The sequence below is a fragment of the Lingula anatina genome, chromosome 5 (assembly GCF_051362555.1).
Source record: "Lingula anatina isolate TDL-2025a chromosome 5, LinAna3.0, whole genome shotgun sequence".
NCBI classification, from domain to species: domain Eukaryota; kingdom Metazoa; phylum Brachiopoda; class Lingulata; order Lingulida; family Lingulidae; genus Lingula; species Lingula anatina.
In genome coordinates this window covers 16,790,479-16,805,674 of record NC_141771.1, presented here as the reverse complement: position 1 = coordinate 16,805,674, position 15,196 = coordinate 16,790,479, and the positions used below count along the sequence as shown (strand labels likewise).

The 15,196-nt window shown below is 39.0% G+C and overlaps 1 protein-coding gene across 2 annotated transcripts; it reads left to right on the top strand.

Annotated features, from left to right (window-relative positions):
• The first annotated feature begins 638 nt into the window (after positions 1 to 638).
• On the top strand, positions 639 to 14,183 carry LOC106176932 (uncharacterized). 2 transcript variants are annotated; one of them, XM_087013162.1, is made up of 7 exons: positions 639 to 917; positions 4,555 to 4,616; positions 10,726 to 10,893; positions 11,545 to 11,685; positions 11,998 to 12,111; positions 12,426 to 12,582; positions 13,095 to 14,183. In XM_087013162.1, the coding sequence occupies exons 1-7, from the start codon at positions 845 to 847 to the stop codon at positions 13,514 to 13,516; spliced, it is 1,137 nt and encodes a 378-aa protein (XP_086869288.1). In that variant the 5' UTR covers positions 639 to 844; the 3' UTR covers positions 13,517 to 14,183. The 2 variants fall into 2 exon arrangements, with proteins under 2 accessions (XP_086869288.1, XP_013414974.2); XM_013559520.2 differs by lacking the exon at positions 639 to 917 and adding an exon at positions 3,953 to 4,089.
• The last annotated feature ends 1,013 nt before the right edge of the window (positions 14,184 to 15,196 follow it).

The window sequence follows — 15,196 nt, the reverse complement described above, 5'->3', positions numbered from 1 at the left end:
TGAATATTTTTTCATTCATTCATCTCACTGAAACAAGTATCTTTGGATGTTTCAAAGTACTGGCATTGACAAATATTGCAAAGTTCAAATGCTCCTTTCTTTTTTCGGTGTTATAATTGTATATAGGGGCAAGGGTATGATATAATACGAGTTGGAACCCATTTTCACTTTCAATAAACATGACGTATTGGACTTGCTGTTGAAGAAGAAACAATTTTTTTTTTACCCCAAACGCGCCATCGGTCTACGTGGATCGACCCAACTCTGCTGGCACTCTCGCTGAGTGCAGTCAGCTTAACTGAATGACACGCCTCCTATAGTTTCCAACGTGCTCTTATAATCATCAGCTTTTGCATTCTACTTATCGCCAGTCGATTTCAAAAACGTATGAGTATTTTCAACGAATGTAATAAAATCGCAATATGTGTTTACCGTAATAAACTTTATGGTTTTTATGAACCGCTCAAGGCGACAACTTAACTATTTTATTTGAACTCACGAGCCGTGACTGACACTTCAGTAAGGCTTTGCTGGCGCATTGTGTGTGACATAACAAGTACCAATTACAACATAAGTCCTTCACTGTATGCTACAGTCAAGAAATGTAGACACAGCCAAGATATAATTTGTTCTTGTATGTCGCCTACAGTGGCTGACGGGTAAATTACAGGCAAGCCTATATGCGAAATTCAAGTGTCATTATCCTATTGTTAAAAACGCTAGCCGTGGTATTGAACCTTATTTAACCAATAACGATATAACCGTACGCTCGTTTCACTGAGGGCTTTGACGATACTAGAGAGAAGACACCTGCCATTACTGACAAGATGAAGGCCATCTTTGTATGGCTAAGAAGATTTTGTCGCCGAAATCAGTGTTGTTGGACAAGTATAGTTCTGCTTATCTCTGTAATATACGTAAGTATCCTTACATGGGAAAAGCCACAGGTTCAGACCAACCTTGACAAAGAAACCGTGGCTGCTGCTATTGATGCGTCTGTTTCAGGTGTAGGACAAACAATTCAAAATGGCGACAAAATGGCGGTAAAACCCACGCCGAACGCTAAAATTTCACCCGAATCTACATGTGATCCGGAAATGAATAGCGAGTTCGACATCCCAGCTATGCGTTTGAAATACGCTGACCAGCAAACAAAAATGAAAGTCCTCGAACAGGTCGCTAATGAAACGAACATCAAACGCAGCCTACTTGAAAAGTACGGGTCGGGATGCCAAGTCATGCTTTTTCTTGACCACAGCGATACGTTTGAGAACCCAGGCAGTGTCGCGTGCTACGTGGAGAACACCCTGACCGACTGCGACGATCCAGGCTTCGGGTCGGCAGTGCTGTACTCGGTGGAGGTCCTGACGTCTTGCCTTGTACTGGGGGCTTCGCCGGTGGTCCAGTGGTACAACTGCGATTTCTGCGGCGCGGAGTCCAAGCAGCCGACAAATCATTTCTTATCCTTCTTTCAAGATCTTGAAACGAAGACCGAAACTGAAGCAGAGCACAAACTTTGCATTGCATCGGGTATTTCAAGAGTTAGACCATACGGTGAAGCCGAGTTGGTGGATCTAAGTTTTGACATCAAAGCGAGAAACTTTGCCTTTCGTGACTATCAACCTGATGAAAAGATTACTAATAGTACAAGGCTCTTGGCGCATTATGTACTGACTAAATATTTCAAACCAGTGGAACATATCAGGAATTATGTTGAGGATGCATACAATGAAAAAATGAAAGGGTACTTGAACATTGGAATCCACGTTAGAGCCACAGATAGTTGGAAAGAAGTGAAAAGGGTTACTTCACTAGAACATTGGATTTCTGAGACTAAAAAGGTCATCAAGGCAGTGTTAAGGTCAGATGATATGATTCTTCAAATATTGAAAAGGAAAGGTTTGAACGAGAAACTCTATCCTGTCAGTGACGAGTCTATAAGGATATTTTTGGCCACAGACAATACAGAAGCAATTCTACGTTTTAAGAAGGAGTTTGGCCGTCAGGTGTTTTGGAATAATGTCGACAAGGTGACAAGCTTTGATGCAGAAGGCCGCCTTTGGTACGAGAGCAATCGACTAGCAATTGCCAATGCGAGGGTGGTCCTTCAGGACGTTCTTATGTTAGCCAAGTGCGATCTGCTTCTACACGGAGAATCCAGCATATCCGCTCTGGCTCACTATTTTAACCTCGATTTGGTGAGTTATTATATTAAGGCAGAGGAACCCGGGGTTTGGTTGCCAACAGCGACGCCGCCTGAGACTCGTGCCCAACTGAAAGCTGAGATAGAAAAGATGTTAAACTCTGCTCGGGAGCGCATGTCCAAATTAATAGTGAACAATATCACAACTGTCATGGACGGCTGTGAGCTGAACAGGTCGCTCAATGAGTATAACTGGATAGATACTGCGATTTGCTTTGGTAGACATCGTTTTAAATCCCAATGCTTGAACACACGAAATCTCACCTTGTCTACTCTAAATGAGGTCATTAAGTTAAGTCGAAAACCACTGTTTTAGCGTGCTTATGCATATCATCCGCCGTCCGTTAAAAAAAAAAAACAAACTGTATCAATATATGCTAACATGTGTGCAATGCCACGAAGTCCTATTTCATTCCTACGTGATCTTGACTGTACAATTAATTTCTATATTTCAAAAAGCGGTTATCGCAATTATTCTGGTATCCATGTTTGCCATCATGCCACGTGGACCTCCACAGATGGCCATACTTCCGTAATAATCTATTTGGAGATTATTGCAAATAAATAAATAAATAAATAAATAAATAAATAAGATGGAATGAATTTAAATGTCGGAATAGATTCGTATCCAATGTTAGTATGGGAAAATCCTCGTTTACCCCCGGAAAATCCCTTTTTTTTTTGCCAAAATGAACAGTTGTTAAGCCTTTAAATGTGTTTCACTCTCACTCATGTTCAATTACCGGTGATTGATGTTGACAGGGACGGCGGCATTTCTGCGTCCTTTGTGCGACCATGTAACTGGCATCCCTGTGGTCGTAGTAATGAGACAAAAGCAAAGCTTTGGTTGCAGAAAGAATGCTGACTGATCGGCCACTTGTCGGCACGTAAAGTATTATTTTTTTTTTTTTCTCTCAAATAGGGCCGTACTACGGGACGCAGAAAGACCGCCGTCCAGTGTAAAGGGGGCTTAAAATTACCTGACACACCTTCACCGGACCACGAGGAACAAAATGTTATCAATTTTGGTCGAATTAATCAATAACAATCATTGGACCAGTCACTAGTCAAAATCACACCGTGAGTCAGCAGAGTAACTACTGTTGTTGAAACAGCAAATAAGGAAATAAACAAAAATGAGTTCAAACAATGTAAATATAATTTTTTTCTTGTAGCGTGAATCACTGTGGAAATACAATTGCGTGGGCTATGACTTATACGAAGAGAGAGGGAGAGAGAGAAAAGTAAATACATTAAACAATTAGCACAATGATTATTATTTTTAATTATTATTTTGATTATTATTTTAATAAGTATTAAATTTTTAATATTATTTAGTATTATTTTAATAAGTATTAAAATACTTGAAGCAAAAGCTGACTGGATAAAAGTGGAGACCGTCATCCTTTAATGTGATTTCTAGCACTCATTTTTGCCGTAATTGTAATCATTATCTTATTCTAATAATCTTCGTCATATACTATCTATCCATCTAAGTATTTTTGTTTCTTTTACTTTTATGGATATTAGTTGTTGGGACAAAAAAAATGTCAAAAAGCCTATCATACTTATCGTGATCAACCTGTTTGACAAGATCCAAGTGCATAACAGTTCTCGCTAATATGACAAGGTACGTTTATGAAGGCGTTCTAACCGTGCTCTGTCTCTTTTTCTTCTTTTACTCATTAATCAACCATTGTTCTGGCCGTAATAATTTCATTTTGTCACGACCGCAAGCGTTTACTGTTGCTGATTCGCTGATCACTGTATATTTCCGCGTTGAATTGGGTCTTATATACACGAGAGACGTGCATAAAGAGACCCAGCGGTCGGGACGCGGGATTAGCACTCAAGAGGACCAAAGAGAGACACGACTCGGCCTTAAGGTTTGGATTAAACGTTTAAAATCAATTGTCATTTAATTAAAATGAATTCCAATATTTGTTCTACTTCTAGCATTGAATTAATCTCATGTCAGATATTCTTTTCGTTTTTTCCTCCTCATCATAACCCAACTTTCACGTTAGTAATATATATTTAAGTTTTATCATTGTGGCTTTATCCCATTCGAGCTGAACTGTTTTGACTATTTGTGATTTTGCAATTTAATAATATTGAGCAATGTCTTCAGATAGATCAAACATTTCAGTGCAATACACCATTATCTATGTTATAACTATTATGGCTTTTTATTGAGTGGTTAAATATTTCTCAACGTGTTCATTTGGAGGGAATTTGTGGAAAATTGTAATGTTTAAAGGTGTACGACCATCATTTTATTACAAAAAACAAACACCTGATAAAACACCAAATTTGCATCAATTTTTAAATAATTTAATCTGTATTTGTAGGAATCATGGCGCCAGACAAGCATTATATAGCAAATATTTCAACAATTACAGACTCGAAAAAGGTAAGAAAAGTCAAATAATTTCATTGCGTGAAAATATAATGAAGCTTTAATTGTTTAAGATGATAGGACACAGCTATGCGTAAAACATTTTTATTTCACCAGAAAAAAACCAGGCTAATCAGAAAAAGAGATATCAAATTTTTCTTTACACCAGGAAGCATATGTAAATGGAGGTCTTAATACTGGACAACAGTAAAAAAGTGCATCAAAAATGCAATCAAAAATAATTTTAGTGCAGTATTTTGCGGCAGAAATTTGCCCCTGTATATTTACATATAACGGTACAGAGAAAGAAAAAGTGATTTGCTGCATGTTCTTCTTTGCTCAAGTCAATTGCAGAAGCGGACTTAAAATGTATATTTTGGAGTGTGTAAATTGATGTACAGCCATATATATATATATATATATATATATATATATATATATATATATATATATATAGCCTCACTACAATCAAGCTCCCTACCGTTAGACATAAAATAAGTTTCAACAATGGAAATAGGTTGTTGATGAGTGGTAAGCCATAGAAATTGTTAAGAACACTAAGAAATCCATTAATATTGAGTCATTTTGTAGCAGAATCCAATTCAGGATCCCATTAAGAATAAATATGAAGAAAAAACTATTGAGATACGTCTCCAACTTGAGCGATTATGATAGAGTGCCGTGTAAGTGATCATCATATCTACAAATAGGAAAAGGGCAGGCATGCAAAACCCTCATCAAGCACTATTACTAGAATAATAAATTTGCATAATATATATAGGAGTTCAGCATGACCTGAAATGGACTGAAAAAAGCATTTTGCACTATGATTATTACAGATATACCTGTAGGGCTGTATTCCCAGAGCTTTTAGATCGATCTATCCCCGCGGGGAGTCTCACTAGATTACTGTCAGATAATCCGGCTTAAATGTCCGTCCCACCTACTACAAGCTGTAAGGGGGGTAATTAACTTTCGTGTCCGCTCGGCTGACAGCTATTTAGCGTGAACCCCCAGGGAGTTAGGTCGATCTAAAGTAGATCGATCTAATCTCTGGAAATGGGTCTAGGGCCTAACAAGTACATGTACCAAATAGTTTAAAAATACTTGGGTTTTTTTTTTTTTTTTTTGGAAGACTTTACAGCAAGACCGTTTACAAAGTAAAACACACGCACCAGTGTAGAAGTGGACCCAACCACCCCCTCTCCAACCCGACCTACTTTACCCCTCCCCCAACCCACATCAAATTATTGACTTCTTTTTCACAGCGAGTGGTGTACTCAAGCGATATACTATGTACCGATTCAAACCCTTCGCCTTGAGAGGCTGGTGACCTAGTTATTGCGTAAGAGGTTGGGTCGTAGTTATGGGGTCGAAGCGGCCAATTTAATTTTTTTTTTTAACAAAACAGCAGAAAGCGCATTCATGGAGAACTTGTGGAAGATAGTACAAAAAAAAAAAAAAAAAAAAAAAAAAACTTCAGCGTTTTTATATGTTAGACTTGTTAGTGGACATCGGTCCACACTGTATCGTCTATGTATGGCGCTCGATGAATAAGGTAAATTTAAGGTTTTTTTTTTTTTTTTAGAATTTATCTTTTAAATAAATAATCACGTTGGATACGAATCTATTCCGACATTCAAAGTTAGTCCATTTATTTAGCAACATGTGCCTCAATGGAGATTACCCCTCTAGGGCACACACATGTGCGTAACTAAGCTCTGGAGATTGTTGTCGCCATAAAATGTCGTTTGACTACGCCAAACTTTCCTTTATGTCTCCTCCATCTCAGTGTACCACAAACTTTTATAGTCTCATTCATAGCAAAAAAGAAGGCAACAAGGAATATTGATTGTTTGTGATTTGGCCAAACAAGGCCGCTTTTATTATATAATTCCTCTATCCTAATCGTTTTAACAATAATAACAATGCAGCAAATTGTTGCCTGTATTAAATGTTATGGCCTTAGGGATAAAAATTATATATCAAATATTCAATAAGATTCATCATCCTAAAAATTATGATGCGACGAGTCAGCAAAAGTTATTATTTACCAACAATTTTGCACAAATTTCATTTGTGGGGTTGCAAAGGGGGCCATAACCTTGACTGGTGCCCGAACGCACTGGGCAAGGAAAACCCCACAAAGGTCCCAATAATCCCTATAGCCATCTAAAGAGGTCCACGTGGCATGATGGCAAACATGGATTTCAGAATAATTGCGAAAACCGCGCTTTTTGAGATATAGAAATTAATCGTTCAGTCAAGATCAAGTTAGAATGCACTGTATACATGTTAGTATATGTTGATACAGTTTCTTTGTTTTTTTAACGGAAAGCGGATGATATGCATCATACACACGCTAAACCAGTGGTTTTCGACTTAATTTTATGACCTCATCTAGAGTAGACAAGGTGAGATTTCGTGTATTCAAGCATTGGGATTTAAAACGATGTCTACCAAAGCAAATCGCAGTATCTATCCAGTTATACACTTTAGGCATCCTGTTCAGCTCACAGCCGTCCATGACAGTTGTGATATTGTTCACTCTAAATTTGGATATGCGATTTCGAGCAGAGTTTAACATCTTTTCTACCTCAGCTTTCAGTTGGGCACGCGTCTCAGGCGGCGTCGCTGTTGGCAACCAAACCCCGGGTTCTTCTGCCTTAATATAATAACTCACCAAATCGAGGTTAAGATAGTGAGCCAGAGCGGATATGCTGGATTCTCCGTGTAAAAGCAGATCACACTTGGCTAACATAAGAACGTCCTGAAGGACCACCCTAGCATTGGCAACTGCAATGCGATTGTCCTTGTACCAAAGGCGGCCATCTGCATCAAAGCTTGCCACCTTGTCGACATTATTCCAAAACACCAGACGGCCAAACTCCTTCTTAAAACGTAGAATTGTCTCTGCATTGTCAGTGGCCAAAAATATCCTTATAGACTCGTCACTGACAGGATAGAGTTTCTCGTTCAAACCCTTTCTTTTAAATATTTGAAGAATTACATCATCTGACCTTAACACTGCCTTGATGACCTTTTTAGTCTCAAAAATCCAATGTTCTAGCGAAGTCACCCTTTTCACTTCTTTCCAGCTGTCTGTGGCTCTAACGTGGATTCCAATGTTCAAATACCCTTTCATCTTTTTATTGTATGTATCCTCAACATAATTCCTGATATGTTCCACTGGTTTAAAATATTTAGTCAGTACATAATGCGCCAAGAGCCTTGTACTATTAGTAATCTTTTCATCAGGTTGATAGTCACGAAAGGCAAAGTTTCTCGCTTTGGTGTCAAAACTTAGATCCACCAAATCGCCTTCACCGTATGGTCCAGCTTCTGGAATACCCGATGCAATGCAAAGTTTGTGCTCTGCTTCAGTTTCGGTCTTCGTTTCAAGATCTTGAAAGAAGGATAAGAAATGATTTGTCGGCTGCTTGGACTCCGCACCGCAGAAATCGCAGTTGTACCACTGGACCACCGGCGAGGCTCCCAGTACAAGGCAAGACGTCAGGACCTCCACCGAGTACAACACTGCCGACCCGAAGCCTGGATCGTTGCAGTCGGTCAGGGTGTTCTCCACGTAGCACGCAATGCTGCCTGGGTTCTCAAACGTATCGCTGTGGTCAAGAAAAAGCATGACTTGGCATCCCGACCCGTACTTTTCAAGTAGGCTGCGTTTGATGTTCGTTTCATTAGCGACCTGTTCGAGCACTTTCATTTTTGTTTGCTGGTCAGCGTTTTTCAAACTCATAGCTGGGATGTCGAACTCGCTGTTCATTTCCGGACCACGTGAAGATTTGGGCGAAATTTTAGCGTTCGGCGTGGGTTTTACCGCCTTTTTGTCGCCATTTTGAATTTTGCGTCCTACACTTGGAACAGACGCATCAAGAGCAGCAGCCACGGTTTCTTTGTCAAGGTTGGTCTGTGGCTTTTCCCATGTAAGGATACTTACGTAAAGTACAGAGATAAATAGAACTATACTTGTCCAACAACACTGATTTCGGCAACGAAATCTTCGTAACCAGACAAAGGTGGGCTTCATCTTGTCAGTGATCTTCTCAGTGCAGGTGTCTTCTCTGTATCTTCAATGCCATCAGCAAAACGAGCGTACGGCTATATCGTTATTGGTTAAATAAGGTTTAATACCACGGCTAGCGCTTCGGACATCAGGATAATTACACTTAAAATTCGCATATAGGCTGTTATTTATGCCTGTAATATACTCGTCAGCCACTGCATGCAACATACAAAACAAATTTTATCTCGGTTGTGCCTATATTTCTTGTTATGTAGCATACAGTGGACGACTCATGTTGTATCTGGTACATATTATGTCACACACAATGCGCCAGCAAAGCCTTACTGATGTGTCAGTCACGGCTCGTGAGTTCAAACTTGGACATAATAAGAGAAACGCTGAGCAAGATCAAAGGATAATCGGCTTAACGCGAGCTCTTCGCGAAACCACGTGCGTTCGAATGACGTGACCTCCCGTACAGGTAGCGAGCATATCGCAGTTGTCGATGACTTTTTGTGTCATTTTGGCAGGTAGTTCGCGATAACGTGAGTCAATCCTTCGGGTGGATGAGACAATAAACTTATAGAGATTAAGTGTAAATACAATTTTTTCTGTCAATTTGGAAGCTATGTGAGAATTTGATATGTTTGTTCATAGACGAATTCAAAATGCCCTAAAGGCAATCTTGTTTGTTGCCGTAAAATGAGCATTCAAAATTGTACAATTGTAGTGAAGTATACTTGTTTTCAGCTATGATCCGATTGGAAAATATTTCTAGTGTCAAACTTTTCTCTCTATGTGAGAAATTAGCCTGAGACGCGGCAATAATAAAACCTTCAATCGTGTCTTGAATTAAAATGACGCAATTCCTCTCCGATTTATTCAACTCACTGACATCGTTTTAGGTCTGGAATTTTTTACGTACCGTTTAGATAAAGATGGCATTTACACTGCTGTGTACTATATGAATAGGTTTATGTTACTTGCTTAAGTGATCCCGAATTATGGAATGATAATTAATATTTTTAACTCTCGATATGGGCTCTCGTTGCAATATGGCACCACACACGCATTCGTGACACACACACACACACACACACACACACACACACACACACACAAAAAGAAAAAAAAACGCACCTGTGGGCCTTTTAATATTCTTTTATCAAAGTTGACATTAGAGTCATAATAACTCCTTGTTTTGGCCAAAAATACGATTTTCCTGGAAAAAACGGCAATTTTCCCGTACTTACCAATGGTCACCGACCCCATTCCTGCATTCAAAGCTAATCCAGGTTTTTTTTCCTAAACGTACGGTTTTTTGTTAAAATCTCTTAAGAGATTTTAACTGACGGAGCCCTCTCGTATCGAGCGATAGTTTCTGGTGACCTACTTAAAACCGCGGGAAAAGCAGACAACACAACACTATATAACAATATTATAAGATTCATAAGATATATTCGTCTTTTTGCTCAAAATGCATTTATATCTACAATGTGTGCAATTCTGGGCTTTTCGTTATCCGACGCACTGTACAAAAACTCGTCTGAGGGTTTCCCGCCATGTTATTTTGGTATCGAATGAACGCGAGAATCCGCGTGACACCTAAACGTCATTGGCAACGGATGCACTTGTCGACCGCGAAGAAAGGCATCGAAAGCCCAAGTGACAAGCACAGATTTTAGTTTTACTACAAAAACAGTCGTTTTAGTGGTAAAATATAATAGAATATATTTCCAGGCGTTGTTTACAATGTATTTTTTTGCGGAATTTTGAATCTCAAAGGAAGAGTTATTATTGCTTTAACACTAATCTGAAGTTATGGAAACGAGACACTTGCGCACGTGCGAAAGCGTCTCGATTCCATGGACCCGTATCTCGAAAGAATCGGTTATGGAATCGAGACACTTGCGCACGTGCGCAACATAGCGAACCTTTCGAGATACGGAGCCCTGATTTCATTCAGTGAGAGAACATCCCCTCGGAGTTGGATCGATCTACGATCGATCTAGAACGATCTAGAACGAAAGATTCATTAGGAAGACACCCTCATACACAACCAATTACTTATAATTATGTGTATCTTTTTTTTCTTTATAGCCATCTGCAGAAACGACTTCCGCCGCCACGACCAGGAAGGCGTCGTCCTACAAGTTCCTGTGTGTAGCCGTCACAGCGTTCCTCCTTCTGGCAGTGCTAGGGGGCGTTCTGCTAACGGTTTCCCTAACCACGCCTGCCCGGGACTGGCTCCACGCGGCAAATGTGAAGGTAGGTAGGTAATAATAATAATAATAATAATAATAATAATAATAATGTTGTTTGCAACTAAAATAGTTGGATTGTACAGTAATATGAATAGAACATTTCACTGGCAACTAAAACACATGTACAATACGATAAATAGGAATGTTCACTGAATGAAAGTAAAATTGAATTAATAAAATTGTTAAATAAAATTATTAAGATGAAATACGCATTTTGTACTATGAGGATATTAAAAAACACATGAAAATTAAGATTAATTTAAAACACAGTATAAGTTACCCCAGTTTTTTTAAAAGCATTCGGTGTCCAAGTTATGAATGTTTTTCAGATCCGATAGTTCTCAATTTGGGTACAATATATTTTTGACTTAGACAGACGCAGAGTATGGGGCATGGTTTTTCATGTATTTGTCTCAGGCAAAAGCAGGAGTTTATGTTTCTGTAGGGCATATTGAGGAATAATTAGCTCGATGGGAAAGGATATGAAAATTTCAATCAATTTTGATCAAAGTTGAATAATTAGTGATTCTATCTCTGAAACTTCGTTAAAAAATCAACCCTCACTTTCGCTGCTCTCACTGAAACGAACACTAAACCGCATACGAGATATCTGTCGTTCTATTATGTGCTATGTTTTCGCTGTTCTTAATTTCAGAAATGTACGCTAAGATATAAAGGGCAAGGAATGGAGGAGAAACAAGATATTCAGATCAATTTAGTGGACGGCTGGGAAGCCATTCATACTCTAGGAACTGACGAGAGAACGGAGGCGTTCATTCTCCATGACTTTAAAGCGGTAGGTGGAGCGAAATGAAGCGTGTGAAGTGTTATACTTGTTCATAAAAGAATTTTTGTCATCTTAACATCCACATTCAACTTTACATAATTTTTAACGATAATATAAATAAAAGCAAAACACTTTTTTCTTTCCTTGACTTAGGTTAAGTTTTAAAATGTTTCTATATATATAAAGTTAACGCACAGGAATTTCGACGATCGCGGAAAGTCATCTACAGTATATTCGCACGTTAATGGGCTTTTTGATGATGAAGCCCCCTGAAAAAGGTATGCCTGGTTTTTCATTTTTTTTTAAATTTCCAATTTGTAGAGGAAGACGGTGGTTCGTTTTGCTAACGAGAACAAATGCCTTTTGCGAGACATGGCGCTGAGCATGGACGAGTCAACCTTGCGGGAAGCGGAAAAAATTAGCGAGAGTGCAGATGTATGTGGTGTTTTTTAATCTTATATTTAAAATGTGGGTCAATTTATTTCACTTGATAAAAGTGAAACTGTTTTAAGTGTTGAAGGCTTACTCTAGGAGCTAGTTAAGAGATCCATTTTTTTTCAAGTTGACCACACCTTGCCGAAGGACTCAGACTGAGGTGTCCCACGTTTTGAGAGAAAGAAAATAATGTACACGCAATTTATCTTAAATATAAAATCGGTCCAAGTCATTGTCATCAATACAATATGTTTTGCTCTGCTTTTTCCAATAATGTCATGCCCTGTTTTTTTTTTTTTTTTTCATTTCAACAGAAGATCGATTACGTTACACAAACCAACCAGGAGTATTTCAGAGTTGGAAAAAGATCAGAAAACCAGGGCAATCTCAGCTCCGCTATTTCAGAGTTTTGCGGGGATTATGAAGTGCGAACATTAGAAAAGGTTCCAGGGGATGGAGTCGATAGCTTAGGTACGTTTTTTTTAATATAAGGAATGTTCACACGAAACTATCGGACTAGGTAATAAGTACTCTCGCTGAAGTTTTGAGTAGAATACAGAAAAGCTGGTGATTACACGAGTGCGATGGAAACAAGAGGAGGCGTGTTAGTCTGTTAATCTGATTGAATTCAGCAAGAGAGTCCCTAGGGAGATAGTTCGAACTACCTAATACTATGGTTGCATCGTGAACGCACCCCTGGAGAGAGCACTGCAATATTTCAGTACTGATGTTTTTTTTCTAATGTGAATAGATGATAAAAAAGAACGAGGTTTTTGCACAGTATGTCACTGTCATTAAAAATATAAGCCGAGTCTGTTTCTTCTCTCCTGGTTTTTTTGGGGTTCTTCAAAGGCATTTTGAATTCCAACACTTAAGATAACTCCACACGAGTCAAAGCCCATATTTGAATCACATTCCATGGTCTGTTATAACTTCTTGGTACGACATTGCCCTTAAATATTTCCCATAACGTTCACTTCCAGTTGCCCACCGTCAGCGCCGTATGGCTGAGGGCTGCTTTACACAAAGTGCCTGCAAGAGGAAAGAAACTTGCAGCATCAGGACGGAAAAATACTGCAAGAGAACCGTGCCACTCAATCAAATAGTTGGGAACCGCAGAAGAAATGGCGGCAGACCTGGAGGTCGGGGTCAAGGTCGCAGGCAAGGTGGAGGTCGTGTTCTAGGTGGAGGTCGCAGGCAAGGCCAAGGTCAGGGTCGTGGGAGAGGAAGGGGTGCCGGTAGGCAAGATAGAGGGATCGGCAGAAAGGTACTTGTGCCGGTATATAGACGTCCGTATGTGGTAAGAGGAAAACGCCAAGCCGTCGAGCTGCCGTGCGCGTTGTACGATTTCCACGACGTGAAAGACTGCATCACAGTGGAGGAGTGCGAAGAGATTTGTACTTGAGACGGGATACACTCAAGTATCTAAAGTAATTGGCCAAATTTACAACCATTTGAGCCGGGGACTAATAGATCCGTGAAAGTTATACTTGAAAGTTATCTGCATCACCCCCTAACAGACAGTAAATAGATTTCCTGCTGTGATAACGAGGCAAGATGACAAATGGGTCAGCCATATTGATACACGTATCAGTTAGTCCGTGGATCAACTTTGGTTGTGAATGCAGCATTATAGTCGTAAAAAAGCTTGTTTGCCTTCTCATATAAAAAAATTAAAATTACCTTACATCACTCTGCAGAACACATTTAGACTTCAAATATAATAATTTCTGCTTCATCTTTTTATTGAATGACGTCGGTGCTGTTGCTCACAGTAATGACAATATGGACCAAAGAAACAAACACGACGATAAGCAGTTAGTATGTGGACATCAAGACGTCTTGTATAAAATGACGTCATTTGTAGCACTGATGCCATATTGAGGCACAAAGCGCAACGTTCTATGAAATATTATAAACTCTGGTACACAGGAGCTGTATTCTCAAACGCTTGCAAGTCATCATGTCTCTTCATTTATAAAAACTGATTTCTCTAAAAAGTAATCGTTAACAATTCCGACTGACGAGAGATGCAAGCCAATTTGTATTTTGAATAAAATATTGTTATTATATTTGTGTAATAAATTTATTGGGAGGAAGAGGGCTCTTGAGCCGACCGCGTAATTGTCGGAAGAGCTAATTAACCAAGTCCTCTTATCCCGTGGTTATAGTCACGTGACGTTGGCCACCGAAAAGGCCAGCTGTGGAATAGCCAGAACGAACACTTCGCCATCTTGAATGAGCAGCAATAACCACAGCGTTTAAAATAAGTACTTCCAAACATGTTGTAAGCGCAAGCAAGCAGAGCTGGTAAGTACAATTAACATCCGACCCCCAACTCCTCCTACAAATCACTGGACGGCGTTTTCCTTTTGCCCACCTGAGCCACGTGTAAGAGCTACATGTACATTGTATCAGTAATCGCCACGGCGTTTATTTTTTATTTATTTATTTTATTATTTTTTTGCATAATCCACCTTATATCATAGTTATCATCAGCTTATTTTCATCTAGAGTGATGTGTTTTTTTTTCTTCAGTCAACGGCTAATATTGAGATAGGTTTTACCTCCGATATTTCGATGTCTATCAGGATATCTTTTTCAGGGAGTGAGGCTATCCAGGTGAAAAGCCTCTATTCTACTTTTGCTATATATGTAAAACAAAACAAGTATTCAGACACGGTCAGCTCACCATTCCTATCCTCCATTTCAATAGCAGCTAACATAAACTGATTTCTGGCATAACCAAGTTATTTTGAACAATAAAAAAATCGCCAAGACTCTTTCTTCACGGTCGTTCCTCGGCCTTCATTTTTCTCTGATAAAAGCATATACTTCTTGTGTACATTCACTTTTCTTAAATTACTTAAAACCTACAGAACGACATACCCCGTTGTTGAAATAACCCAGTATTTTGGGGAGAAATAGATAAATTAACAGAACATGGTCACGTTTGAAATTAAAAAATCCCAAAGCATGATTTAGGTTATTTATGCAAAATATGTGTTTAAAAGTGATCTCAGGGTTTAAAGTTTTTAACTAATTAGCTTTAAAAATGGTACATATGGTATATTGAAAAAAGTGT

Bases quoted from the DNA above. Each gene is read 5' to 3' on its own strand.
- LOC106176932 (XM_087013162.1), top strand. From the start codon at position 845: ATGGCTAAGAAGATTTTGTCGCCGAAATCAGTGTTGTTGGACAAGTAT. The intron at 11,686-11,997 runs GTAGGTGGAGCG...TCCAATTTGTAG, and splicing joins TTCTCCATGACTTTAAAGCG to AGGAAGACGGTGGTTCGTTT. The intron at 12,112-12,425 runs GTATGTGGTGTT...TCATTTCAACAG, and splicing joins AAATTAGCGAGAGTGCAGAT to AAGATCGATTACGTTACACA.